Here is a 26907-nt window from a genome sequence, read left to right as displayed (position 1 = left end):
CTTTTCTCAATAGCATTTAAAATTTTATAATCGTTTCCTCTTGAAGTATATGTGAGTGGCATTCTCAGACAATTAATGTGTTTATAGTAGGATTGAAAACTTTGAAAAGCCAGTTAAGATCTCTTTTATAAGGTGGACCAAGATAATCCTTGTATGCTTGAGTAATGATATATAATAGCATGCTTGCTTATTGCAGCTGTTTGAAATGTCTCCAACTTGCTAGCCCCAAATTGTTTCTATTGGTGTCCAAAAATGATATGGATATGACCTTCCAGGTCATACCAGTGGTACAACCATGTGTATAACTTCCAAAGTTTGATTCTGGATGTCACTAAGGGTTCATCAGAAATATCAATATAGCTAAAGCTTAATTGTTTCCTATATGCAAGCCAAACTATGCCGAGCACTTTATTCATAATGTCATCTAATCTTTCCAACAACTGAAGTCGGCACCATCATTATCCCCCTTTTCCAGGTGAGGGAACTGAGACTTAGTGACATTAATAGCTTGCCCCAGGTCTCCTAGCTAGTAAGGTCTGGAGCCAGGTAGGAATCTGGGGCCTGTCTAGAGAGACTTTGTGCTCATTAACTCCAGGGCACGATGCAACCTCCCCATTCATTCATTACCATGGGGAGGCCTCAGAAAGTTGGGTATGGATGTTAGTTTTTGTTTTTGGATGTGATTATTGTTTTGAGGGAAAACCTTCAGGTGCTGTTTTACTTGGAATCCATACATTCAAAGTACAGGTGACAAAACATAATTAGCTTATCAACTAAAACGTGTGAAAATGAAAAGGAAGTCCATCTGATAAGAGACTTCACTGGAATGAAGCACTACTATGAGTAGAGCTGGAAACCTTAGTGGCTGAGGGCTTGGCTTTTGTGTAAGTGTAGGAGCTTGAAAAGCTTATATTGATGGTGCCTTGGGGCATTTCAGGACATGGTACTAGTTCTCTTCAGTGCTCAATTTTAAAAATTCTTCACCTTAAAGTTATAGTGTACTCTTCCCATGTCTTAAAAGCACTGTTAGTCTAAAAAGTCCTATTTGTGTGTTGACTGGAACAGAGTTGCCCAACATTTTTTATGTTCAATAATTATTAATATGGCTTTATTCATTGCCTTGGAAAATATCAATCAGAAATGTACTGGAAAGGGAGAACTATTCTGTGGTGCATGAGGCGGCTGGCCAAATCCCATCTACTCAAAGGCAGCCTGTCAGAATTAAAATGCATTTATTTAATCCCCGGGCCAAGCTATACGATAACACAAAATGAAGCTAACCGAAATCAGGACACCTGATAGCAAGATTTCATGAACTAAAAAAGCCATTGTACAGCAAGGGATCTAATGCCTTTGCTTCTTATCCTTCTAATACAAATAAATAAGCTTCACTGGCCTGTACGATTCTTAGAAATGATAGGTTTGAGAAACAGATCTGTCGTGGAGCCTGACATTCGGTAAACAAGCGGACTGAGCATCCATCCCCTTCAGACACACACATTACTGGTGGGGTGCCTCAAAACGACAAGCCTTTCTAGGAGGGAGAAGCACAAAGTGCAAGGGAAAGAAAAAGCCTAGCTTTCGTACTGCAACAAGGCTGACAGATGGGGCTTTTAAAAAACGTCACTGCAAGCCAGATCCAGGGGTGCAGCTTTGCTTGCTGCAGCGCCATGCAGTTGTGTATATTTCAGGGACAGACACAAGGGGAAGTAGCAGGCAGTGCTCACGAGCGGGCTGCTCCCTGGAAGCATTTCTGGAGAGAGAGGAGCCACAGAAGCTGGGAAATTCCTCCTCCTCCTCCGGCTGAGTCCGGGGCTGAGTGGTGGCTCAGGTTGAGACCGTGGGCAGGGGCAGGGACCGGGGGCGGCGCTCCCAGCCCATCCCTCAGCCCAGCGGAGAGCTGTGTGGGCTGAGCTGTCTGCACCGTGTCAGGGAGGCCAGCCAGGAAACCCGCCCTCCCGAGGGAAAACGGATCACAGTTCAGGTGGGGACTTCCTTGGTAGCGTACCTGGCTGGAGCAGAGCATGTGGGCGGCCGGCGGCAGGCGGCTCTGGTTATGGCAGCCCAGAAATGAAAGCAGCGGCCGCCGCCGCCTCTGAGGGCTGCAGGCAGATCAGCACCCAGCAAATAAGAAGCAAGTCCTGGACCCCGAGGAGGAGGAGGAGGAGGAGGAGGAGGTGGTGGTGGTGGTGGTGGTGGTGGAGGAGGAGGAGGAGCGGCCGAGCATCTCTCTCCTGCTCCTTGGTGTCCTTTAAATGAGGACTCCCTGCCCGAGCCGGAGGTAGATCTGCAGAGCCTTCCTTTCCGCGGCTGACCCCCGCTTACATCACTAACCTGTGACAGGCACATCTCCACGCCCGGTACCTGCTCCGCCAGCGGCTCCCAGTACAGTCCCGGGAGCCTCTTTGTATACCGCCGACATGGCCAGCCAGCAGGATTCCGGCTTCTTTGAGATCAGTATCAAATATTTACTGAAATCCTGGAGTAATAGTGAGTAATAGAAAATAACCTTTTTTGTTTGTTTGCTGGGTGTTGCGTAAGGTTCGAGAAATAAAATCTCAACTGGAGGCATAAGCTGGTGAGCAGGGAAGTTTTTTTGGTTTGGTCTGCTATGAAAATCAAAATGTCAGAGACTGACCTAGCTTTCCTTAAGTGCAAAGGCTGCAGTGGAATCACAGTAGATTTTGTTTGATTAAATTTTCAAGTGAGATGGCCCTTCAGACTCTGGCAGGGCTCAGGATGGGGCATTCTAGGCTGCACTTTCTGCCTTAATGTTTATTTGATAAGGGTTTATCTAAGTATTTTGTGAAGTGTGGTTTAATCGAAGGGGTGTGGCAGGGTTTCAGAGTAGTTCATAATTGTTTTATTAGGGCATTGTCTGCAGAAAAAAAGTACTTTATAGTCCAAAACCTGGAGTCATCTCTTTTGTATATAGAGGCATTTGCAGGATTTTTTTTTTTTTAAGTCTCTCCCTTGTCCATGTGGATGATGTTCAGAATGCTATTTAATATTTGGATTTGTGAAAATCCTGATGTGTTATAGTCCAAACTAACAACAAGCTTTGCTGAAATATAAACAAGGTTCTGACCCGGATCATTTATTAGGATATCAGAATGTTATGGCTTCTGAAGTTCCATTACTGACCTACTTAAAGATTTTAGCAATAACATATTTCAAAAGGACAGCCTCTAAGGCATCATGGATCTGGAATCAAATTAAAATGAGGCCTTCAGGTGATCAGTGATGTCCGTGTTTTCTGAATAGTTCAAAAACAAAGTCTCCTCTATTTCTCCATCAGCCTTTGTGCTTGCTCTGGATAAAGACCCGCAGGTATTACAGATCCTTAATTGTTTGAAATTTTAAAAAACCTTCCAAGAAAAATTCTGATGCTGTATTACATGCATGCTAATTAACCGACCTGTGCTCAAAGAGCTGACAATTAATTATCCCCTACCCAGATGACCTGTGGCCAAGATTGTTCTTATGTAAACAGAACCTGGGCAGGAGAACCTGTGCCATAATTGCTTTAAGAAAAGAGCCAGAGTACCTTCAGCCTTAAGGTATTCAGGGATATGTATCTCTAAATGATATCCAAAGAAACCATTTTTTCCCCAGGTAATTTTGCACCACTGTATACATGATGAGGCTTGTCTGAAGCTGTTTTTCTACAAGTGGGAAGCCATTTGGGAGTCATACTGTCACCCAAGTAGCATTCCTTTATTTGTTGTAGTCGTAATTCATTTATCTTGGATCCATTATTTGTATAATACTTCACACTCAAGGATGAATCTTCCTTTGTTTATCCATTCTTTGATAAATGAAAGGGATCTGACACCCAGAGTTCTTAATGGAGCAGTTTTCCAATAACTGGAAGGACTTACTGTGAGTTTGACAATAGTATATGGTTTTGAATCCTCATTTTTAGTACACCAAGGCCAGATGATTTCCTATCAATTTTTGTCATTGTCTCATTAGAGAGAAAATTATGTGTGACAGTACTGAGGCCAGTGGGATTTCTTTTAAAATCTTTCTCCCCTTGTCAATTTTCAAATTACTCTAGACAAAGTGTGCATTCTCTCCACCTTTCCTAACTCACCCCCACCCCTACACACACACACACACACACACAGAGGCACGCTCACTCTCTCACATCAGGAAATGGTTCAAAATGACTGTTCATATCTACTTTGAGAGTATCCGGGACACAATTTTGATTTCTTTCAATTCATTCAGCAGATATTTCTTCAACATCTACTATGTCAGGCTGTGAGGCTACAAAGGGGAATAAGACACCATACCTGCCCTCTCTCTTCATTTCTTCATTACAGGAGAGTGAACTTGGTGATTCTATTTAGCGTTCCTTTGGAAGTCAGAATGCTTTTCAGTCCTTTCTGGAAAGAGGAAGAGGAAATATACTTTATGCTTCATGTTCTTTAAGCTTATTGCAACACTAACTTGTTTATAACCTAGCTTAGCTCTCGGTTTTACATATTGTCAGTAGCAAAGAGAGAAAGGAGTTTGTCTGTGTGTAGAAAACAGTAGCCTCGGGGCTTTGACCTACTCAGTGTAACCTGGCTGAGAGGCTGCATCATGGAGCCAGCAGCCCATCGGCCAGCATCATAGGTTTGAGAGGCCAGGATGCCTGCCCACATACCTGAGTAGAGAACTAGGCTCCTAATTATATAGTGGTGCTTATTTATAAAAGTACGACAATTAAAAAGCAATAAAACAAACTGTGTAACTATGGCTGACTGCTTAACAAGGTGGTAGTAAGAGGAGAGAGGATTCCAAGAGCATGCCCGTTAAGATTTCCATTCATTTTTTTTAAAGGGCACATTGTGGAGGAAATGTAATTTCGTGTATATCTGTCTCCTCTGAAGAATTAACAAGTCAATTAAATCAGTCATTGCCTGGTGAGATGTGTTAGCTTTTTATTCAGTGTTCCTTTTGACAGTCTTCTTCATTGACATGCCCACTCTGTCAGGCTGCCCTTTCATTTTAATGGAGTTGGGAATTAAAATGGCCTTGATGTCTGGAAATAAAATGTCCTTTGTAGACCTAGCTGGGGGAGGCTTTCCTTAGTCCCTGGGACCCCCCTCCCCTTAAGTCCTGTGCTCCTTCCCCAGTCATATCTAGACTTTCCCACAGCCATTTAGTGATTCTCACAGCTGCTCCCTTTGGGGGCCACAGCCATAGCTTCCACAGGCCTTTCTCAGATTAACCTGGAATGCTCTGGTGGTCTCCCTGGAGCGTCAAGGTCCCCCTGATGCGGAGGGGGCTTCTGAAGAGGCTTCTGCCAGCATTTCGAAGTCCAGACCACTTCTCCCTCTTGCCCCTGAGTCTGTGACTACCATTCAAGACCCTCTTGGGACTCCTCATTGGGCCTCTCTCTCTGTTCTTCTGCTCCAGCCAGATTTATTTATTTATTTATTTATTTATTTATTTATTTATTTATTTAATTTTTCCAGCCAGATTTAATCGGCTCATCCCTCTTGTGCATTTTACCAACTTGTGCCCTACCCTGTGCCTATACACACGCCAGCCCCCTGATCTGGCATGCCCTCTGTTAGAATACACAAGTTGCAGGACCAGATAGGCTTGGTTCAGGTCTCTATCTCCTGCACTTGCATTGGCCTTTGACAATTAGTTAACTTCTCTCTGCTTCATTTTTCTCCTCAGTAAAATGGAAGCAAAAATAACAGATGCTTCACAGAAGTAAATGGGGTATTTAAGGATTAAAGCACTTAGAATAATATCTAGCACATCATAAACATTCAATAAATGTTAAAATAATATGAATGTATTCCAAGACTCCCCTCACTTCTCAACCCACTTAAAATCAGGGTCAGGCCCCTTTTCTTCCTAGTATTGACATTATTTGTGGATTATTCTATGAGTAGTCAACACTTGCTACACCCCTAGAGAAGGGGAACTGTGTGAATATGCCAGAAATAGTTGCTTACTTTGAGCCATTTCTTTTCTAGATTTGTTACCATTATTTCCTTTTCTACTTCAGCTATTATTAGAATATTCCTACCTTCCCTAAGTAAATACCTTGGGCAGCACAGGAGATGTCCTGGCAATGTCCTCAGTGGCAGGAAGTCCTCTTGGCCTTTCAGATTTGCTACAAAGTTTGGAGCAGATAGTTCCAAGCTACTTCAGAGGAAAGAAAGGCGTGCTTTTTATTGATGTATAGAGCTAGTGTAGGGGCTCTCCCAACCATCTGAAACCTCTCACTGGCATTCCTTGGCCCTGGTGTCCAAACGAACACAGGGCCCTATGAACACAGGTATATTCCAAACATATTCAACATCTTGATCTTTCCAGTGCAGTTTGTCTTTCTTACATTTGTCAATTCTTGCTACTCCAGAGAGGGGAACTTTTGAATGCTTGTTAACTCTTTCAGGTAACAAGAATTCCATTGACAAATAAACTGGTCTGGGAAACTGAGTAAGCCCTTTGCCTGTCCTGGAAGGGCTGCTGTGCACTGTGAAATGTCTAATGTTGCTATCAAGAAACATCAGTTGGGAGAATTGGATGTGGCATTTTTCAGATATATCATAGTGGGCTAAGTTATGGTGACGAAGGACAATATTTCTGTCCAACGTAGAAATGCTGGTTAGTGTCAGGTTAGCCCTGGAGCAGAGAAAGATCAAATGCACATGGGGATGGGAAACACTATTGACTGAGTACAAGGCAGCACTTATTGATCCCTGTTAATGTGGTCAGTGTAGCTCAAAGACCCTACAGGAAAAGCTTAAGAGAAACCTAAAAAAAAAAAAAAAAAGGAAAAAACAGGAAAAAAAAAAAAAAGAAACCTCAAGGTGTTAGTTTTAAGTTCTTTGCGGAACTGATTTGAAGAAGCGGAAAACTGAAGTTAACCAAGTTACCTGAACCAGCAGAGCAGTACTGCTGGAGTGCAAGCATGCTTCCCTTTGAGCTCTGAAACAATAGGAAGCACCCAGGGCCAAGCAGGCACTCTGGGGAGAGTTACTCACATTCCTGTCACTCACGTGTCTGACTGTGTGTGCGCTTGCTCAGGTCGTGGTCACTGCTGCTACAGTAGCTTAAAGTCCTAATGAGAAATAAAACCCCAAATCAACATCTACTCCAAATAGAAGGAGCCTGTTCCTGGGTTTGTGATGAAGATACATAACAAGCGGGATTTTTGCTTGTTTTGTGTATTGTTTTTTTGTCATTGTTAAAATGCTTGAACAACTTTAGAATAACAAACTGTCACATTGACTGGGGGCCCACTCCCTGTCAAATGTTATGCTTGGTAATTTATATGTAGGGCAACCACATCATTATTTGTGCAAACTGGACACTTTGGAGAGTGAAAGTTAATAATTATACTGGGACTGCCACAGGTGAAGGAGGCCATATGATCATTGTGTTTATTATCTTCACTCTTTCCAATAACCCTGCAAGTTTATGTTATTATCCACACTTTACAGATGAAAAAAAAATGAGTTGAGAAAGTGATTTGCTAAAAGTCAGGATGCTAGTAACTGCCATAAATCTTTCCCCCAATCCACTTGATAATCACATTTTTAAAAATTATCCATAGGATGATCAAAAGGATCAAGAACATTGAAGATCTTAGTACTTTATAGATAGTTGCATTCTTCTTGGCCAGTGACACTGCCGACCCTTAGCCCACTTCCTCCCTGTGCACCCCTGAGGCTTGGGTGTGTGTGAGTGTTTCTCTCTCTCTCTCCTCCCACCTTCTATTAAAAGTCCTGTTGAAAGGTAAAGACCCTGGACTAAAATCATTATATGTTCATTTGAATCTGATCTGAAACCTCACAAAATATACCTACTTGATGCCATCTGGGTATCTCAGACCTCAGAAGCTCAACTTGGGGGGGAATTAAGCTTTATCATCCTAAACCAGGAACACAAAGAGGAAGCTAGTTTATTCATAATCTTCCTCCCTCCACCCACTTCCCCCAAGAACCTGCTGAAGAGCACCATCTCCTTAGCACAGGCCTGTTTGAAAAACCTAAAAATTGACGTCTTCACCGTTACTATTACAAATAATAAAGTTCGTTCACTATGGTCATTTGATTGAACATACAACACACACATAAAAGATCATAGTAAAAAGCTACATTTGTTAGGAGTGTTTCATGTTGATTTTTTCCCTCCTTTTAAAACTACATATAAATATATAATTTAAATGGATTTGGTAAAAAGATGCTAATAAGCTTTACCTCTTTTAGAATGGTCATTTACTTACTATGCTGAGGTTTCTCTGATACGTTGTATCTCTGTTTAGGAAACAGTGGCAAATTCCTCATCTTTGGCAGTGAGGACACAGAGAATATCTCCAGGACTGATGGAAATCTGTAATTCAGTTATCTCAGTTCACCTGATAGCACCAATTTGGGCCACCACAAAACCTTCTACAAGGCTGGCAGCACAAAATGATTTGATTTCAACTTCTTTGCCTACTTTTGCATGCTGCTTGGTGAAGGTGCCAACAAGAACTGAAATAGGCAGACTTGCAAACAGTGGTAGGCAAGGAGAGATGACCTGGACACTTTTTTTTTTAACCTGGATACTTTTACAATCTAGGAACAGCCTAGAATATTTGAAAAAGTTGCCAGCATTCAGATGTTTCAACTAAACATTCAGATGATATAACATGAAATATTCCCTTTATTTAAAAGACCTCTGTTTCAAAACATTTTAATACCTATGACTCTTTAGTTCACTTCTGGATACAGTTCAAGGGATTGAATGGGTTATATATGTCTTGACCATCTTATTAGTAACTTCTATATTTTTAAGCTTCATGTGTTAGTCAACATGATAGGGCTTGGATGTGAGTTTGGGCTGAGAAATGACATTTTCCTGAGTTGGGACTGTTCTATGGATTGTCAGCCCCATACACAAGCCTCTTGTGCATGTTCTTTGCTGGTACTGCATCTAAAATTTATTTAGTGCCTTGTGGTTTGCCCAGCACCTTTAAAAACATTACCTCATTTGATGAATGAGATGCATTGATTATGAATAAACTACCTTCCTCTTAAATGTCCCTGGTTTGGGATGATAAGGCTTAATTCCCCCCAAATTGAGCTTCTGAGGTCTGAGATACCCAGATGGCATCAAGTAGGTATATTTTGTGAGGTTTCAAATCAGATTCAAATGAACAAATAATGATTTCAGTTCAGGGTCTTTACCTTTGAATACGACCTTAAAAAAAAAAAAAAAGCAATATATATTGGCATCTATTACTTAAAATACACAGAGGGAGTCTGTTTTCAAAACATACATATTATGATTTTCTGGATTTACTTGTACCCTACCATTTCTTAGTCATCTTTTTTAAGCACTCAGACAGGCCTAATTTTCTGCAGTGTGATACCTTCTGAGAATCAGCCCCTGTTTGCACACAATCCAGTGCAGAAGATTTAGCAAGCAACGATTCCTGGAAAGGTGAATGGCATTTGTGAGTAAGAAAGTGCACAGCTTTATCTCATCTTTTTTCTTACTAATCTCTGTCATTTGATGGATTCCTTTCATCATATTCATTTAAATATCTCTCCACTGTAGAACTGTTGGCTACACAAGTAAAAAAATGTTCTCTTCTTTGAGTTGAAAAGTATCTCTCAGGCTTGAAGGAGCAATAGAAATAGCTTTTTCCATAAGAACATCTTTACTTTTCGATACTGGGTTATATTCAAAAACTTACTATCTTAGCATCAGCTTTTCTTGGTGGTTGCTTAAATTCCTTGCCACTAAACAGTGTAAGGGAAGCAAGACAGACACTATTCAGGACTTCTTTTTGAGCACTGTACACCAGACACACTGCTTGGGGAGCTTCAGAACTGAATCAGACCTAGACCTGGATCCTTCCATCAGGGATCTCAGAGCTGACCTTCTTTCCTGGTTAGTTTCAGAATTCAGAAGTATTAATGCAAAAGAATTCAGAAATATTAATGTAGAAAAAAAGTGCCTAATGGTATTTCATAGACAGTATATGCCCTAAAGAATTTTATTTGGGAGAGTATGTTCCATAGATTCTGTTGAGTTTAACTTTATGGATTAATACTTCCATGGCATCAGGCGAGTGTTGGAAACCTGGTGTTTGCAGGCAAATTCCTATAAGAACACTCTTCCTAGCAGGATAGAGAAAAGAGAGAAAAGGAGATGTAAATTATTTAGCCTGAAACACTTGACTAGATGTCAGTTTTGGGAGCAGCAAGTGTTTCAAATAGGCATTCTTTACATTAGAAAACTGTGAAGACAACTTCCATGTTTATCAGAATTTTGATCTGGGACTAATTTAAAGCTAGTCATTCTTCATTTCGAGTCGTCCTCTCACCCTTCAGAACATTGAGAGTAAAGAGAAGGGTGTGTGTATGACAATTCTGTATTTCTGTAAGGTTCACGATCCTACCTCTCACCTATATGGTTACATACACTTTTCTTCTTTCTCACAGAACATACAAGCACAGGCATTTAAATATTAGTCACTCCAGCTGCTAAGCAGTGAGAGTCTTTATTCTGCCAGCATATCAGACTCTATAATGAGTCTGATTTTGGTTTAATTCCTTTCTACTGTGTAGTCATTGGATGAGCTGCAGATGGAAATTTAAGCCAAAGCCATACATTTCAGCTAATACTTTTTATGCTGCTGTAAGAATTTGTTGTCATGTCGATTTAAGGGAGTTGAAATCTTTTTCAAGAAGGCATTCAGATCTATTTTAAGAGCATTTATCAGCTCTAATTTGATATACAACTCTGACTGCCTCTGCTGTTCTTAATCAATTGCAAAGTGCAAAGTAGTTTAGCAGTGGAAGACAGCTTTGAAATTTCCAGAATTTCTCAGCTAATGCCACAAACACAACATCATGTATATTTTCAAATATAAAATTAAATTTCCATTAAAATTTTTTGCCTGATTTTAAGAGACAGTAGGCCGACTTCTTTGAATTTAGACTTAAACAGGTAAATATGTATTTTGGCAGCCTTGGAAAGGATAGGGTATTAGATTAACTAGGGAGAAACTTTTGTAAAATTCCATTCAAATGCTATATTTATGTAGGAAGGATCTGGCAAATCAAGAAAATTGTTTATTACATCAGAGTCAAATCAATAGCATATTTCTATTCTTTAAACACAAGATTAAGTTTTTCTTCCATTTTTCTGTTATTTTTCTGTGTGTGACCTTGATTTGCCTCCTTTCCCCACTTCCTTATGTGAAAGGAACAAATGTGACACCTTGTCTCTGCCTGTTTAATGTGAAGGGTTTTGAAGGCCTCCACTGAAAAATAAGGTTTGTGTAAACATCATAATATGTGTCCGTTATTTCTCCTGTGCCATGAAAGCCAAACTGAAGGAGGTTGAGTTGTACATTAACGAACTTGACTGATAAGTAGAGACTGCATCTTGGGCTTTCTAAGCTTGATCAGTTTCTTGGACTAGTCTGCTTTTAAGTACTCTGAATAAGCAATAGGTGTCATACTACACAGCCTATCAGGTTCTCTCTATTGTTTTTGTTTTGTTTTGTTTTGTCTTGTTTTGTTTTTACATTAAGTGACTGTGTATCTAACTCAGTGGAATTGAATGGAGTTGTCTCCAATCTGAAGTACTGGCATTCTTGATCAAGAGACAAGCATTTTCTTTCGACATGGTGTGATGTGATGCTTATAGAAGTTGCTGGCATTCTAGAAGCTTTTAGCATGTGGTAATACAGTCAAAGGATACTCTCTTAGCTTTGGGTAGATATTATGTTTCATTTAAGCCATGTTGAAAATAAAGAAAAGGTCATAAGGATGCAAGATAGTATTTAAAAATGTGTCTGAAGCACTGGTTTGTTATACCATCCACCAATACTCTATGCGTGCAACTAGGTAGAAAACTTGTGACAGCTTTAAAGAGTTTTACAGCTAAAAAAGTTGCTCTAACTGAGTAGATCACCTACAACTTTAGCAAATTATAAGCAGTTAGTTTAAAATTTACAAGTTTGAACACCAATTAGAAGACAAATTTCAGTCTTTCTCTAAAAAAACAAAACTCAGCTTCTCAATTTTCAGTTTTTGAAAACCACATTTTTAGTGAATCTCCCCTAAAAATGAGGCCTTGCTATCCTGCTATTGAATGACAACATGGTCTTAGCTCTAGTATCACTTGTACTATTTCAGCATTCCAAAATTAAACTTCTACCTTTCTAATGGGTATTTTAGCTTCCTTAGGGAGTTTAGAGAGAAGTCCAGCCCTGCATTGGGCCACACTGGGTGCCTTATTTCACTTCTCTGACGGTATGTTGGTGGCCCTGAGTCCTGTTCTCATCTTTTCTTCCAGAGTGAGAGTTCAGGACAACCTCTTCTCTATTTTATTTGACTGAATACAGTTCCAAGAAAATAGGAAAGTAAGAGAAATTTAGTATTCCCTATTGATTTTTGTGTCCTATTTACTAACAAACCCCCAGTCCTTATCATTATGGGAAAGCTAATCCTACCTTATGCCATTTGAGATATCGATTTTGAAGGTGTTTGAAAACCTGGTCATTTTCAACTGAAAAAAAATTTAACAATGCTAAATAGTTGAATTTTAAGAAAGGTCGAAATTATGACTGAGAATTCGTTTTCATTCTCTCTAAAAATTCTCTCTCTAAAATTCTGTCACATTTTAAATACTCAAAAATCTATTTCAACTTTAACTTAGATTCTTTCTTTCTCTTGTTAGCCATTTTGTTGGTCACTTCAGTGCTTATTGTCATTTTCCTAGAGGGGCAAAGGAGTTGAAATTTGAATTATTGCCTTTTGAAATTAGCCAACTATTCCACTTAAAAAAGAAAAGAAACATAAATTAGAAATGATAGAGTAGGACTCTGATCAGTGACTTTCATTCTAAATCCTAAATCCCTCTCATTACTAATCATAGTACAGTAATATGCCTACTATTCACAGATATAACAGTGTGGTTAATACATGGAACTTTTTCTTGCCGTCTAGTAATTTGAAATGTATGTCATTTTAGGAGGCTTTTGCCATAAATACTACAATAACTTCATAATGGCTGAAAAATAAAGACTTTTAATTTACTTGCCTAACCTACAGTCTGGAGATGGGAGGTTATAGGTGGATTCAGAAGCTCAAAGACTCAGACCATCCAATCTTTACACTTGTCACTGCATGATCACAGATGGCCACCTCAGTTCCAGACATCTTTGCTTCACTTAAGAGTCAGGAAGGGGGGCAGCCCTGGTGGCTCAGCGGTTTAGCGCTGCCTTCAGCCCAGGGTGTGATCCTGGAGACCCGGGATCAAGTCCCACGTGGGGCTCCCGGCATGGAGCCTGTTTCTCCCTCGGCCTGTGTCTCTGCCTCTCTCTCTGATGAATAAATAAATAAAACTTAAAAAAAAGAAAAGAGTCAGGAAGGGGGGATCCCTGGGTGGCTCAGCAGTTTGGCGCCTGCCTTTGGCCCAGGGAGCGATCCTTGAGTCCCGGCATGGAGCCTGCTTTTCCCTCTGCCTGTGTCTCTGTCTCTCTGTCTCTCTGTCTCTGTCTCTGTCTCTCTCTCTGTGTGTGTGTGTGTGTGTGTGTGTGTGTGTGTGTGTGTCTATCATAAATAAATAAATAAATCTTTAAAAAAGAAGAGTCAGGAAGGGAGGGAGTCCAGGTTAGGTCTTTCTTCTGGCAAAAAGAAAATTTTGCCAAAACCCCCAGCAAACTTTCTCTTGCATTCCTGATTGGAGTTGGATGATACACTGGCAAAGTTGAATAAAATTACCACGTTGGCTTAGACAAACTATGATGCATGCCCTTGGACTGGGGCAGGTCCACTTTCTATAGGTCAAGAAACTTCAACCTGCTACTTGAACAAAATAGAGATTCTTACCAAGGAAGAAGGGTAAGCAACAATAGGAACTGCCATAAAATATAAGCCATGCAATGGTAGATGACTATTAATAACTCCCCACCTTTTGTTACATAACATTACATTAAGCGTAGTAATAATAGCTGATATTTATAAGCCCTTACGAAGTGTTAAGTGCTGTATTAAATGCTTTACCTGCATCATTTCCTCTAATCTTCACCATGACTCTATTTTACACATACCACATGTAAGTGACAGAGCCAGCAATCAGACCTAGAGTCTAGGGTAAACACTAAACTATGCTACCTCTCATCATTCTTTGCAAGATCAAGAGATTGATTAATAGTAGGTGAAATTGATGAAATTCCAGTAGGAGTAGAAGGATATTGACATATAGTCCCTACTAAGTTACCACAGTAATATAACATCAAAAAGCAATGGCAAAGAGTTTTGAAAGTTCTCAAATAAAAATTCTGTATCTCTCTGCCTCTAGTTTCAGAAAAAAAGGAACATTCCTTGATGTTTTTCTTATGCCCATTCAATAAGAAATTGAGTCTGTTTTTGTTTTTTTTTAGGCAAATTACAAAAAAGAACATTACTAGGTCAAAAACCTGATCCCTTCAAGATTGTACCCAATTGTCTGTTGAAAGAGAAAGAAAACAGGAATATATTAGGTTTATTGAAATCTGTCATTATATTAAACTGAGCAAATACAGTATTAATTTGTCTGAATGAAAAAAACAAAAACAAAAAAAAAATAATTTGTCTGAATGCCATCCAATAGCAGTAAGAGAAATATCCTTAACTTTGTCATTACCCCCCTACCCCCCAAAATGACCAAAATGTTTTCCTGTTTTCAGAGATTTAGAAATATCAGTATTTTCCAATGAGGTTTAGATTTCGGTCTCATTGTTCAGATTCAGCTATTAATCCAAAAGGGCTTTATTGACTCACTTTACTACCTCCCCATAGTACCCTTCAGGTAAGTCTTAGAATAGTCTAATAAGAGTAGCTAGCATTTATGGAAGACTACTGAGTTTCAGCCACTCTTCTAAGCCCTATCTCATTTAAACTTCATCAGATCCTACTGAGGCAAATACCATTATATAGGTGAGAAACTAATGAATGAGCAGATGAATGAATGACTTCCCTAGGGAAAGTGCATCATTAAGTGTTGGCACCTTCATTCAAATTGACTGGTGGCTCCAGAGTTGCTATTCTTATTGGCTGCCCAGCAGGAGCCTTTCCCACCTCCCTCCTGAGCTCATCTTCCCCAGCATGTCTGAAAGAGGCAGGTGCTCACTTCTTCTCAGCCTTCAGCACAAGCTTGCAACTGTGATTCAAGTTTCTGGGGGAATTTCTGGAACGTATTTTTCTTCCTGAATACAGTAGAAAGGCATCTTTTGCTATTCTGATTAACCCACTGCTTTCAGCCTTTGGACGCAGTTTGTGTAGACAGCAGAAAAAAAAAATTTGAGTTCAAATACCCTAAGATGACTTTTAGCTGAACAATGAGCCAAGTTCCTGCTTTTAAGGAAAGATTGTTTAGTGAAGGAGACCGACATAAATCGATAATTACAATAAAGTATGACCAGTAATCAACCCCTGAAAGATGAATTGTATGTTATAAGTAAGAGTGACTGGTTTATATATAAATATTACTCATTGACCCTTGAGGCCAGATCTTCCCTACTACTTTCTTATATTGCTGATAGTTATCTCCAAAGCTGAATCTTTTCTCACCAGCCTGGTGAAGCTGTGACTTTATCTCTCTCCTCCAGGTCCCTTATTCTGCTCAGCTTCCTTATTGTAAATGCCAGATTTCATGATCAATTAGTCCCAGGCAAGAAACTGGTGTCCTTTTCAGCCCTTCTTTGTTGTTCATTGAAGACATTGTTAAAACTTGTCATGCCTCCTTTCCCAAATGACGCTTCCCACATCTGGATCTCTGTCACCATCACTTCTGCCAACACCTGGTTTCAGGTGTTCATCATGTGGAGCATCCCATCTGGAGCACCCACAACTCCTCCTTTCTTGCCTCTCTGCTGCCAACCGCCTTTCCAGGACAGTCTGGTCCTTCCCACAGCTTTGAGCACTGATCTTACCTTTGCTTTTGTAATGGTGTGTTGGCATTGAGAGTGAGATTCCCTATCCAGGGATCAGTGATGTTGATAGTTGCAAGCACACTGAGTAATTAAATTGTCATTATGAACTGAGAGTGATTATCTGAATTCATTTTATAGACCATCTATATCCAAACCATTTGTTTTTTGTGATATTAGGAGTTCTATGGAATGAAAAAATGGACCCGGCACCTGACTGACAGTCTGTATTCAGGGTCATGGGCCAGGAGTGGAGTGAGAGTATTGTTGTCATGCTAGAATATATTATTCTGTACACTTTTAAGCTAGTGAGATATGAAGAGCCTGGACTTGATAGGCATGATGCAGAAATTAGGAAAGGTTGCCTAGACTTAAGAAAAAGACCAAAAGTTGGATATAATTATCTGGTAAAGGTTGCTCAGGCAGAGGATCTAACTCATCATGAAGTGTACACACTCTAGTAAGGGAAGGACCACTCATCAATTCTCAAGTGTCCCTTATCCACAAAATAACAGCCATCAAACTGGTGCAATGAGCTCATTAAATATCATATTGTTCTGCCAGACAAGGCTGTTGTTTTAGGGAGTGACTAAGAGACTGTCACTTCTTGGGCCAGGAGAATGAAAATGCTCTTTGGGAAAAGGATAGAGATAAATTGTTGATACTGTCCCTCAGACATCCCTCCCCATTTCAGTCTGCATCTTACTGGGCTGTTTTAGATTGAAAGAGGACTGCACGCTGATTTATTCAGCTCAGTGTTTTCATAAAGTTTCTGCTATTGACCTATAGAAGGGAAAAAAGGTTAGAATGTTCTTTGCAGGCAGTGTTAAATTAATGTCAAAGACCTATCCATGCCCAGTGGTGCTGGGGCTGGCAGAGTCATGTAAGCTCAGCACTTGAGTGCAAGTGTTTGTCTCCTCCATTTTAACCAAGAAATGGTTGGAAAGTGAACCAACTCTGGAAGAGTCAGGCAGAAGTGTCATCCCATTTGGGTTATTTGCTTTTTATTTTTCCTTGCTGAAAACAGAAGTGAATCACACTCTTCACTGAGCCATGCCGCAGAGGGAAATGATGCAACACTGGTCACGTGGCACAAAGAAAAAAGGCCCATTATGCAAACCTAGCTTTTTATTGTGTTCTGGCCTAAGGAGAGTTTAAATACCCGCACTGGGAAGCAACACAGGGCTGTGGTTCTTAAATGTGAAGCCTCTACATGGAGGAGCCATGATTGACTTTTTGTCTCTTCTTTATTCTTCTGCCTTTTTGACCGCAGGATTCACTAATTTTTTATTATAATATAAAACGGGAAAAGAATGTATTTAAGCTTGTTTTATTTCCTTTTTCCATATGATTTGGGATGTTTATAAACATATGATTTGCCTTGACCACTTTCTTACTACGTGACCTTATGGAAATTACTTAATCTGATCCCCTAAAAAGGTATTATCTAGCATACAGGTCTTTATAAATAAATAGTATGTATATGTATCTACCCACAGAGCCATAACAATTAAATGTGTTTATGTTTATAAAGTGTTTAGTATACAGCCTCACTTGCAGTCACTTAATAAATGGTAGCCATTACTATTATTAATTTACCTATTTCATGCTTGTCTAAATTCCTCTATGAGTGAATGCTTTTATCTCGTCCTCTCGATGCCAAGACAGAATGACCAGGACCTGAAGAGTCCTGAAGTTCTTTCTGACATCTTCTTGGCTTGGCAGTCTGATCTTTACTGCTTCATTTAGTAGACGCTTTGGTAAAGAAGGTATGTTTTTGGAACTTCAGGGAATGCACCATCTGAAGACTTTCAAGGTGAAATACCTTTCTTTCAAATTAGAGTTGTGTAGAATGACTGATAACATTGCAAGGTATTTGTATATGTTACAGTTGCAGCATTTTCTGTATTACATGAATTAAACGTCAAGGATATGTTTTTTTGGACCTGAGCCAAACTCCCCTCCCAAGTATAATGAATTCAAATGTCTCCTTTGGAGTGAGGTTTTCTCTTACTGCCCCACTTCCCCTATGCTTTCCACACACTTCCATTGTTGCAACAGTAACATTGTTGCATAACGGTGCTTTTTTGGTCTGGGTACCCCCCCCCCAAAACTGGGTAAAAATCAATCATTTTGTCATTGTCAGATTCCCCAGCACATTTCAGGGCACATTAGCTGTTAATAAACTGTTAAATGTTTAACAGACTGGATAAAATGACCTGAGTAAGCATGGGAGGTTTAGAGCCAAACTTAGCTAGCTCTTATCCCACTAGTAGATCAACCTCTAGCAGGCAATACCAAATGTTTTGTATTTCAGAGTCTTTTATTTCAAACAGGAACTTAACATCTACGCTTGGCTGTAAAGTCCTTTTCCTTCGATGACCCTCACCTATTTTCTTTGAGTAAATTCAACAAGGTCATTTGCACCATTACATTCACAGAACTCTGAGGAGATGTGTCCATGAAAATGAAAATGAAGTTAGAGTGAAATAATTTTTTATTTATGTAGTGATCAGCCAACTTGAGAGAATATTTCTGTTAGATTGTTTTTGCTTTTGTCTTATTTTTAAAAGAATTTTTGTTGAAGTATAGTTGACACACAATGTCACATTGGTTTTAGGTATATAACATAGTGATTCAAGAACTCTACATTATGCTGTGCTCACCATAAGAACATCTCCCATCTGTCACCACACAACGTTATTACAATACCACTGACTGTATTCCCTATGCTGTGCCTTTCATCCTCATGATTTATTCATTCCACAGCTGGCTACCTGTATCTCCCACTCCTCTTCACCCATTTTGTGCATCCCCCTCTTTTTGTTTTTGTTTTAAATCTGTTAATCCTTTCAAAGATTGCTCTGTAAAAATAATAACAAATACTAATATTTGCCCAAATGTCATTTAAGGTATAATAATTTAATCTAACTTTGCTTTTAAACCTTCCAGCCACTTTTGCCAAATTAGAAGGAGATCATTCTTGGTGAAATCTACTTAGTTAATGTAATTTTTACTGATCAAGGACTTTTTTTATGTGGGAACTGCTGCTGTTTCATATTTATTTGGAGAAACTGATTGCCTTATGAGAAAAAAGTCTTGAACCCAAAGATTTTCTCACAATTTTATCATGAGATGGATGTACTCAAAACATCAGCCTAAATTGGACTGGAAGTCTCTGAGAGGGAATGAGCAGTCTTCTCTTTCCTTCTTGTAATTAATTAAAGGCCTCCTTGTGTAGGGCGCCATGGTAGATAGAATGCACTGTATTCGGCAGGTCCCATTCTTTCCTTCCATGAGCTTTATGGTCAAGCACCTCCTGCTTTGATGAAAGAGGAGATATAAGGAAGTTGTAGACAGAACAAAAATGCTGATTAAATAGGTGTTCTACTTGTGCCAGCCGTTGTGCTTGGATTTAGGGAGACTGACATACAGAATCATCAAGAGGAGGAAGTGATTCATCATTTTAAGTGGGAGAGAAGAGACTAGGAATAGTTCCAATAGTCTGTGACATTTGACCTTGAAGCATGCTACAGAGAAGAAGAGGGAAGGGGCAGAGGGAAGAATGTGAGCAAATGCAGGGAGGTGTGGATGTGGCCAGTCAGGCAGTGACTGCTGGATCCCAGGGTCCCTGACAGATAGTGATAGACATAGGTCAAGTCGTGTCAGCTCATGAGGAACATTGAAAGACCTACTGAAGGGTCCCGGCTTCATCTGGAAAGTATTGGGCAGTCTCCACTGATTTTCTAGGCAGGGAGCAACATGGTGGGATTGCAGCTCATTCTTGGAGCCTTAACTAAAAATGGAGGTGGGGAGAGTCACTTCAGAGATAATCCAGGGAAGAGCTGACAAGGATCTCAAGATGGTGGAAAAGGTGTTGGAGAGGAGAAAGCAGTTTTAAATGATTTATTGGAGGTAGAATCACCAGGATTTGTTTTCTACCCTCGATCCAGTATGTGCTCTATTAAGCATGTACAAAACACATATGATTATATAGCTCATGCAAGCTGCTGAAAGAGAAAGAGACAGGAACAATTACCTGAGGAACAGTGTTTTGAAATTATACGTTGAATAGAAACTGTGGTCTTTAAATAGAATATTTGTGTTGAGCATAAAAAGGGATGGTAGAGTTCTCTCTCGACAATACTCGTTTGATTTACTGCACCGAGATAGCACAGAAGGGTTTTGCAGCTGCTGTGTCTAGCCTCTGAGGAATTTGTTTCATAGTTATTCCCAGGTTACAGATTGACAGGTTTTGGTTTGGTTTTGTTTTTTAATAAAATATATAATTTAGATGACCAAATGACCTTGGATCACTTGAATGTATGGAGCAGCATCTAATGAATGCCTCACAGCTCACTGGAATCCCTTGGGATGGCATTGGGGTGTCAGTTCATCTAAGTTGTCTAAGTTTGTACGTACGGAAGTCTCCTAGGAATGTGTACTATGATTGTCACAGGAAACCAATGCACCATGAAGGGTCCTGACATTGGCACTTCTTAAGAAATGAGGTTCAAGATGATCTCTCTTAGCTGCTTTGTACTGTACTCATAGCCACACGTGGTTTGCTCCCATGTGACAGACAATTATCAATTGTTTCACTTTTCCCTCCTCAAGGAGAGCAGTGAGCTTTCTGGGGCCATGTATACCCATATAAATTCTTCTAGGGGGAACCCTGGGTGGCGCAGCGGTTTAGCGCCTGCCTTTGGCCCAGGGCGCGATCCTGGAGACCCAGGATCGAATCCCACGTCGGGCTCCCGGTGCAAGGAGCCTGCTTCTCCCTCTGCCTATGTCTCTGCCTCTCTCTCTCTCTCTCTGTGTGACTATCATAAATAAATAAAAATTAAAAAAAATTTTAAAAAAATAACTTTCTATAAATTCTTCTAGGAGGAAATTTCTCCCAGTCCTAGGCAACTTGATGATGACATATTTTTCTATGTTTTTATGCCAATTCAAACTCCATCCCATTAAGGCTAGTTGAATCAGATTCTGATTCCAATGCCTCCTTCCCTGCCCTTATATGACAGAACTTTTAGAAGTTGCATTGACTTTCATGGGCTGCCAGGGCATGGCAGTAACTATTTCAGAATGCTACAGAGAACAGTTAATAAGTAATGGCATGTGGATCATCACTTAGGAAAGTAAGGCAGACATGCACCTCTAACATGATTATAAAAAACTTCTACGGTCTTGTGTGCTCTGAATTCTCTGCATAAATATTGCAAAATAAAGAACTTAAAATTAATTTTTATAATTATATATCCACCACACAGTATTTCAGAAAGACAGGTCAGCATGTCAACAGATTCTAGAGCGGCTGCCTGAGAATGAGAATTATTCAGGTAGAGGAACCCTATAGCAATATAGTTGACATCAGAGATAATCATTCAAGCCAAAAGGTTTTGCAATAATAAAACTCCATTCATATAGTTACATATTTAAATATTTTTACCCCTTTCGAACTTGGGAGCTCAAAGTTATTGTGTCCCAGGATCTAACTGCGTAAGGAAAATAACTGTTTCCCTCTTATTTGGTTAAAGGGAGGTTTTGTGACACAAGTGGAATTTTTAAAAGGTCTTTGAAAGAGAAGATGGGTCAGCATGATTGGGAGGAAAAGGAATGTCAAGTAAAGAAGAGTATAGTTCAACGTGGAAGAAGCAAGGCAAAAGAGTGGCTTGATGACTGGCCATAGCAGATGGAAGGGAATTCCAGAACTGCATGTCAGAATGAAAAGGAAGCCTACTAAAAATTCATATGCACTTTTGTCAGTTTAGCTTTTCTAGCTAAATACTGAGGTCATTCTCCTAGCACATGAATTCCTCCTGAGTTTTCAAGTGGATATAAACTCCAAGACCACTACATGACATGCACATGATGAAATTATTCTGTAATTGTAATAGTGGTGTGCCTGTTTGCCTAAAGAGAATCTGTCTTAGGAAGTCACAATCTTACACAGTTTTATAGGTTTCCTTCCCATAGAAATGTGGTTTAAAAAATTAAAAATATAGGGGTGCCTGAGTGGCTCAGTGGGTCAAATGTCCACCTTTGGCTCAGGTCATTATCTTAAGGCCTGGGGATCAAACCCCTTGTCAGGCTCCCTGCTTGACGGGGAGCCTGCTTCTCCCTCTGCTGCTCCCTCTGTTTGTGCTCTCTCACGTTCTCTTCTCTCTCAAGTAAATAAATAAAATCTTTAAAAATAAATAAATAAAATTTAAAAATTTAAAAACTTAAAGAAATCAACTAATATTCATTGAGAACCCACTGTGTGCAAAGAAATGTGAGGTAACTACCCCAAAGAGGCAGGCAAGGTGGAAATCCAGGAGATATTTAGTGAGAATGTTGATGGCAATACAGGAGCTCTTACAAATCAGTGTGTCATCTATTATAATGTAGATGATAATAGTGCTAAGATAGTATTAAGATGTTTAAAAATCTGCTCTCTAGTTAGTTTTATATTTTGGTGTTACATGGATTTGGGCACCATGTGGAAGCATTGAATATCTTTTATGGTGTTTTTACTTCTCAACTTCTAGGAAGCAAACTGGTATAGTAGGAAGGGTAAAAACTTCTAAGCCAGAAAAGCTGTATTTGGATCCTTTTCTCTAGCATTTATTAGTGTGCTATCTTGGATAGATTAATTTAATGTTCTCAGCTGTCAAGTGGGGATAAGGGTAATCATCTCTCAGCCCCAGCCTAATACTTTTTGAAGTGATTGATAGATGTTTGCTTATTAAATCAATAAATCCATATTTTTATCATTTGTGAATATATCTGATTATGGGTGTTTACTAATTCATGAATATGCAACACTGTGGCTTTTCTAAATGGCTTTCCATGTTTATTCACAAAAATGGTTTCCCAGATATCTGTCTTATAAAGTAATAATTGATCTGGAGAACAGCATGTATAATAGGAAGGTAATCCAAGACGCATATGCAATTTTAGGTTTTTTAGTAGCCACATTAAACAGAGCTTTAAAACATCTGAAATTAATTTTGATAAAATAGTTTACCTATTTCAATATATCTGAAATATTATCAACATGTAATCAGCATAAAATTATTAGTAGTATTTTACATTTTGAGGGGCGAATACTTTTTCAAAATCCAATGTTTATTTTGCACCTCCAGCACATCTAACTGTGGATACCAAATTGGTCAAAATACTTGATTTCTACTTAGATTTCATAAAATTTATAATTAAATATAGTTTCACATATGCAATTCTTCCAAACATACCTAAATTTTTTTCAATAAGTGAATCGAGCACCAGTTTTTTTATTTTAATTTAAGCAAATTAAAATTCAGTAACTCAGTTGCTCTGGTCACAGTTGAAGTGCAATAGTTATATGTGGCTCATATGAAACAGCACAGACAAGAAATTGTCTTGAATTGTTTTTCAATAAGATCTTGGACTTTAAGGCATTTCACCATCATAATATAAAATAAAGACACTCTATACCTGGATTTCATTTTGGGAGTTGCCTTACACTGACTGTGCTTAGTAGTGCCTTCTGACATTAAGCTTGTCATTCTGCCTGCTAGATATATGAGATCTTCTTTGAATGAAACCTAGATTAGCCTAAGGAATGTTTAGTTAGTTCTAAAATGCTGCAGGATTGCTGTTTTTTTCATAGTATAAGTCTGAATTTCTCATATTTGCAAATGAATAGTCTGTCTCAGGCTATGTGACTTGCCCAAGGACCCATGGCTAGTTGTATGGCAGAAACAGCCCTTAAACATGGACTTATCAGTCCATGCTGCCACAGAAGCTATATTTTGCTTCATTTAGGTACAGGTGGGTTCCTCCTGATGCCCTGCTTTGGACACAACATCTTACCTGAAGAAGGACCTTTTGTTGGGCCATATTTTTTGCTTCTCAAAAATATCAATAACCCAAAATACAAGGAGAACATGTTGTAAACTGAGTTGTCTCAAAGAATCCTTTTTGGGCAGTGCAAGATTATGGAAATGAAGGTGGTAGGGAAAGAGGATTCCTTAACAGTAAAAAGCTATGTGCCTTCTCTCTCCCTACTCCTTCACTGTACTTGGAAAGGCAAAATTTAACTTGGCAGAAAACCAATTATAGCCCCCAAAATAGTGGTGTTCTTACTCTATACATTCCTGTGTATAAATTTCTCTTTTGCAAATTTCTCTTTGCTTCTAAATAAAACCAGTATAGATGATTCATAAGCATTGAATGGAAATGGATGGGATACTTAGCTGTGTGGGTCCCTAACATTCAGGATAGTTTGTTCTTAGACACTGTTGGATTCTATATGCTTTCTCTTTTTTTAAAGATTTTATTTATTTATTCATGAAAGACACAGAGAGAGACAAAAGAGAGACAGAGAGAGGCAGAGACACAGGCAGAGGGAGAAGCAGGCCCCATGCAAGGAGCCCAACGCACGACTGGATCCCGGGATTCCAGGATCACGCCCTGGGCAGAAGGCAGACGCTAAACTACTGAGCCATCCAGGGATCCTTCTATATGCTTTCTTAAAAAGTAGCATAAAAGACTATGGGCTAATTTCCTGAGCTCCTGGCATAAACTATGTGACTAGAGTTGGCAAACTTTATAGAGAAAGTTAATGTCTTCAGTCAAAACTTCGAATTCAGAAGTCTTGCTTTAAAGGATGCTCTCTTTGATACAAGTAGTTATTTACTCTCATTCTGACTAGACATGCCTGAACTCCAGTCAATCGGAACTGAGCTCCCATGGTCAGGTTTATTTTCCTGGGTATTTAGATATTTTGGATGAAATTCTGAAAATCCTTCAGAAGTTTTCACCCTTTATCCTCCAGCACACATATGCACACACCCTTTTTTTCTATTCTGGGCAACTATTCAGAAATGTATTTAAGGACTATTAATGGATTCCAGGAGATTGACTCTAAACTAAATGACATTGCCCTGCCTTTGTTGGCATAGTCATTAATTGTGTGAGTGCTTTTAAGACATTTTGCATCCATCAAATGATCATTTGTTACATCTTGCCTTTTTATTTTCTGTATCCCATTTGCTTGAGTTGAGTGTAAATAAAAGTTAGAGTTGGAGTGAGGATTTGTGTTAGTCTGTGTATAATGTACTTAGATTTGGGATTGATATCTATGTGGAGCAGAAAAGAGGAACTTGTGAGGCTGTTTTTTTTTTTTTATTGGAATTCAATTTGCCAACATATAGCATATCACCCAGTGCTCATCCCGTCAAGTGCACCGCTCAATGCCCATCACCCAGTCACCCCAACCCCCTCCCTGCCCACCTCCCTTTCCACTACATGAGGCTGTTTTAAGGTAAGACACAAATTAAGGAAAGAATAAGCAAAACTTAAGATTTTTTAGGTTTACTTCCTGATGTTTCATTATGTTGGAAGTTGGAAGTTTGAGGTTACCAGCTTGATAGCTCTGTTCAAACAGTTAGCTATTTTAAACTTTCTTCTGCATTCCCCTGTTAGGGAGACAGTAACAGAATACTCAATTATCATTCATTATTACACATTCATTATTACATATTCTCAGAGGCTATCAGTAGCTTCCAAACCTGGCTGTACATCAGAATCACTTATGGAGCTTTTAAAAAAAGATGGATTCTAGTCTCACCAGAGGTTGAGGCTCTGGAATCTGTACTTTTTTTTATAGAACTCCCCAGCTTTGGATTATTTCTGGGCTTTTGTCAGCCCATTTCCCCTAAAATAAAAGAGTTAAATTCAAGAAACAAGATCAACACAATAGTCCTCCAAAATAGTATAATTTAAAGACTGTAGGCAGGGGAAAGATCCAGTTGGGGATTGTTATTGTAAAACAAGGGAATATTTATAAGCTGATTAATGGAAATCAAGAGAGAAACTTTTTGGAGAAAAAGCATTTAGAGTACATAAGAACATGTAATATGTAAGTTCTTTCACTTCTCATTCACGTAGAATCCCTTCTGCTTCTCCTCCCCAAGGCTGAGTTTAAGTCTACCTGGTAATTTATGCCATGGGTAATACATGGAGGCTTAAAGAGGGTCTCAATGTAGGTTGAGACAATCTGTACCCAATAAGCATAGCACACCTGTCTGGTAGAACACCACCTTAGTGGTGGCTTGCCTCCAGAGGCACCCTGTGCCAGGACATTGGTATTTTCCTAGAGGTCTTCCGGGTAAACATTTTAGGCTACATTTGTTTGCAGCATATGTCGAGGCAATGACATGCTTGGCAAACACTACCTACTACTAGATGCCTCTTTGATAGCCACTACTTCCAGGCACAATGACACATTGTCTTTTAGAAGTTCTCTGGATCTTATTATGGTTTCTACCAGGAAAAGACTAGGCTGCAGGTGATGTTTGCTTATGGTTACTTAATTCTGGTGTTTTACTTGATTCCTACCTTAAGACAGCCTCAGAGGTTCTTTGTCTCTGAAAGATTTATTAATACAGATGAATGAGTATATTCTATACTATGTTATCTCATGGAAAAAGAGTGAAATGGTATAATCCTTTTGGCACTGGCATCTATTGTTACCTGCCATTTTTCTGTGATAATACTTTAACACTTGTATATACTATGTTTCCAGGAAGACTAATTATTATACATATAAAATGTAACCACTTTATTACTGAAATGTTTCATTAACTATATCACAAGCTAGTTCTAAAGCCTCCGTAAGAAATACTGGATTTACAAGACCAATAATGAAAAAAAAAAAAAAAAAAAAACCCAAGAATCATCATCAGCTTAAGTTTCTTGTCACTTAAGGGTTTTGAATGATATAGTGTTTAATGTGATCATTTTAAACGCTGGCTTTTTCCTCAAGCTGGAAAAAATTTCTTGGTTGATGTCTAAAGGATATTTCTTGCTTCCCATAATAGAATAGTGTGGATTGACTTTGACATTAACGAAAATGAATAGGCCAGTAGGCTACCTTTAATGAGAGTGGTTATATGATCTAACCTTCGTGCTAGTAAAATAGCTATCAGTCGACCAGTAGCCTA

General features: G+C 39.2%; 1 protein-coding gene across 1 annotated transcript in view; it reads left to right on the top strand.

The window, feature by feature from the left end:
* Positions 1 to 2219: 2219 nt before the first annotated feature.
* The window catches only part of FRY (FRY microtubule binding protein), a 260730-nt gene continuing 236042 nt past the window's right edge, over positions 2220 to 26907 (top strand). The window contains exon 1 of the mRNA XM_038573337.1: positions 2220 to 2490. Within this exon, the coding sequence (XP_038429265.1) occupies positions 2421 to 2490 (70 nt within the window). The 5' untranslated portion in view covers positions 2220 to 2420. The remainder of the gene's footprint in view (positions 2491 to 26907) is intronic.

This window comes from Canis lupus, chromosome 25 (assembly GCF_011100685.1).
Source record: "Canis lupus familiaris isolate Mischka breed German Shepherd chromosome 25, alternate assembly UU_Cfam_GSD_1.0, whole genome shotgun sequence".
NCBI classification, from domain to species: Eukaryota; Metazoa; Chordata; class Mammalia; order Carnivora; family Canidae; genus Canis; species Canis lupus.
This window is presented reverse-complemented; position numbering and strand designations above follow the sequence as displayed.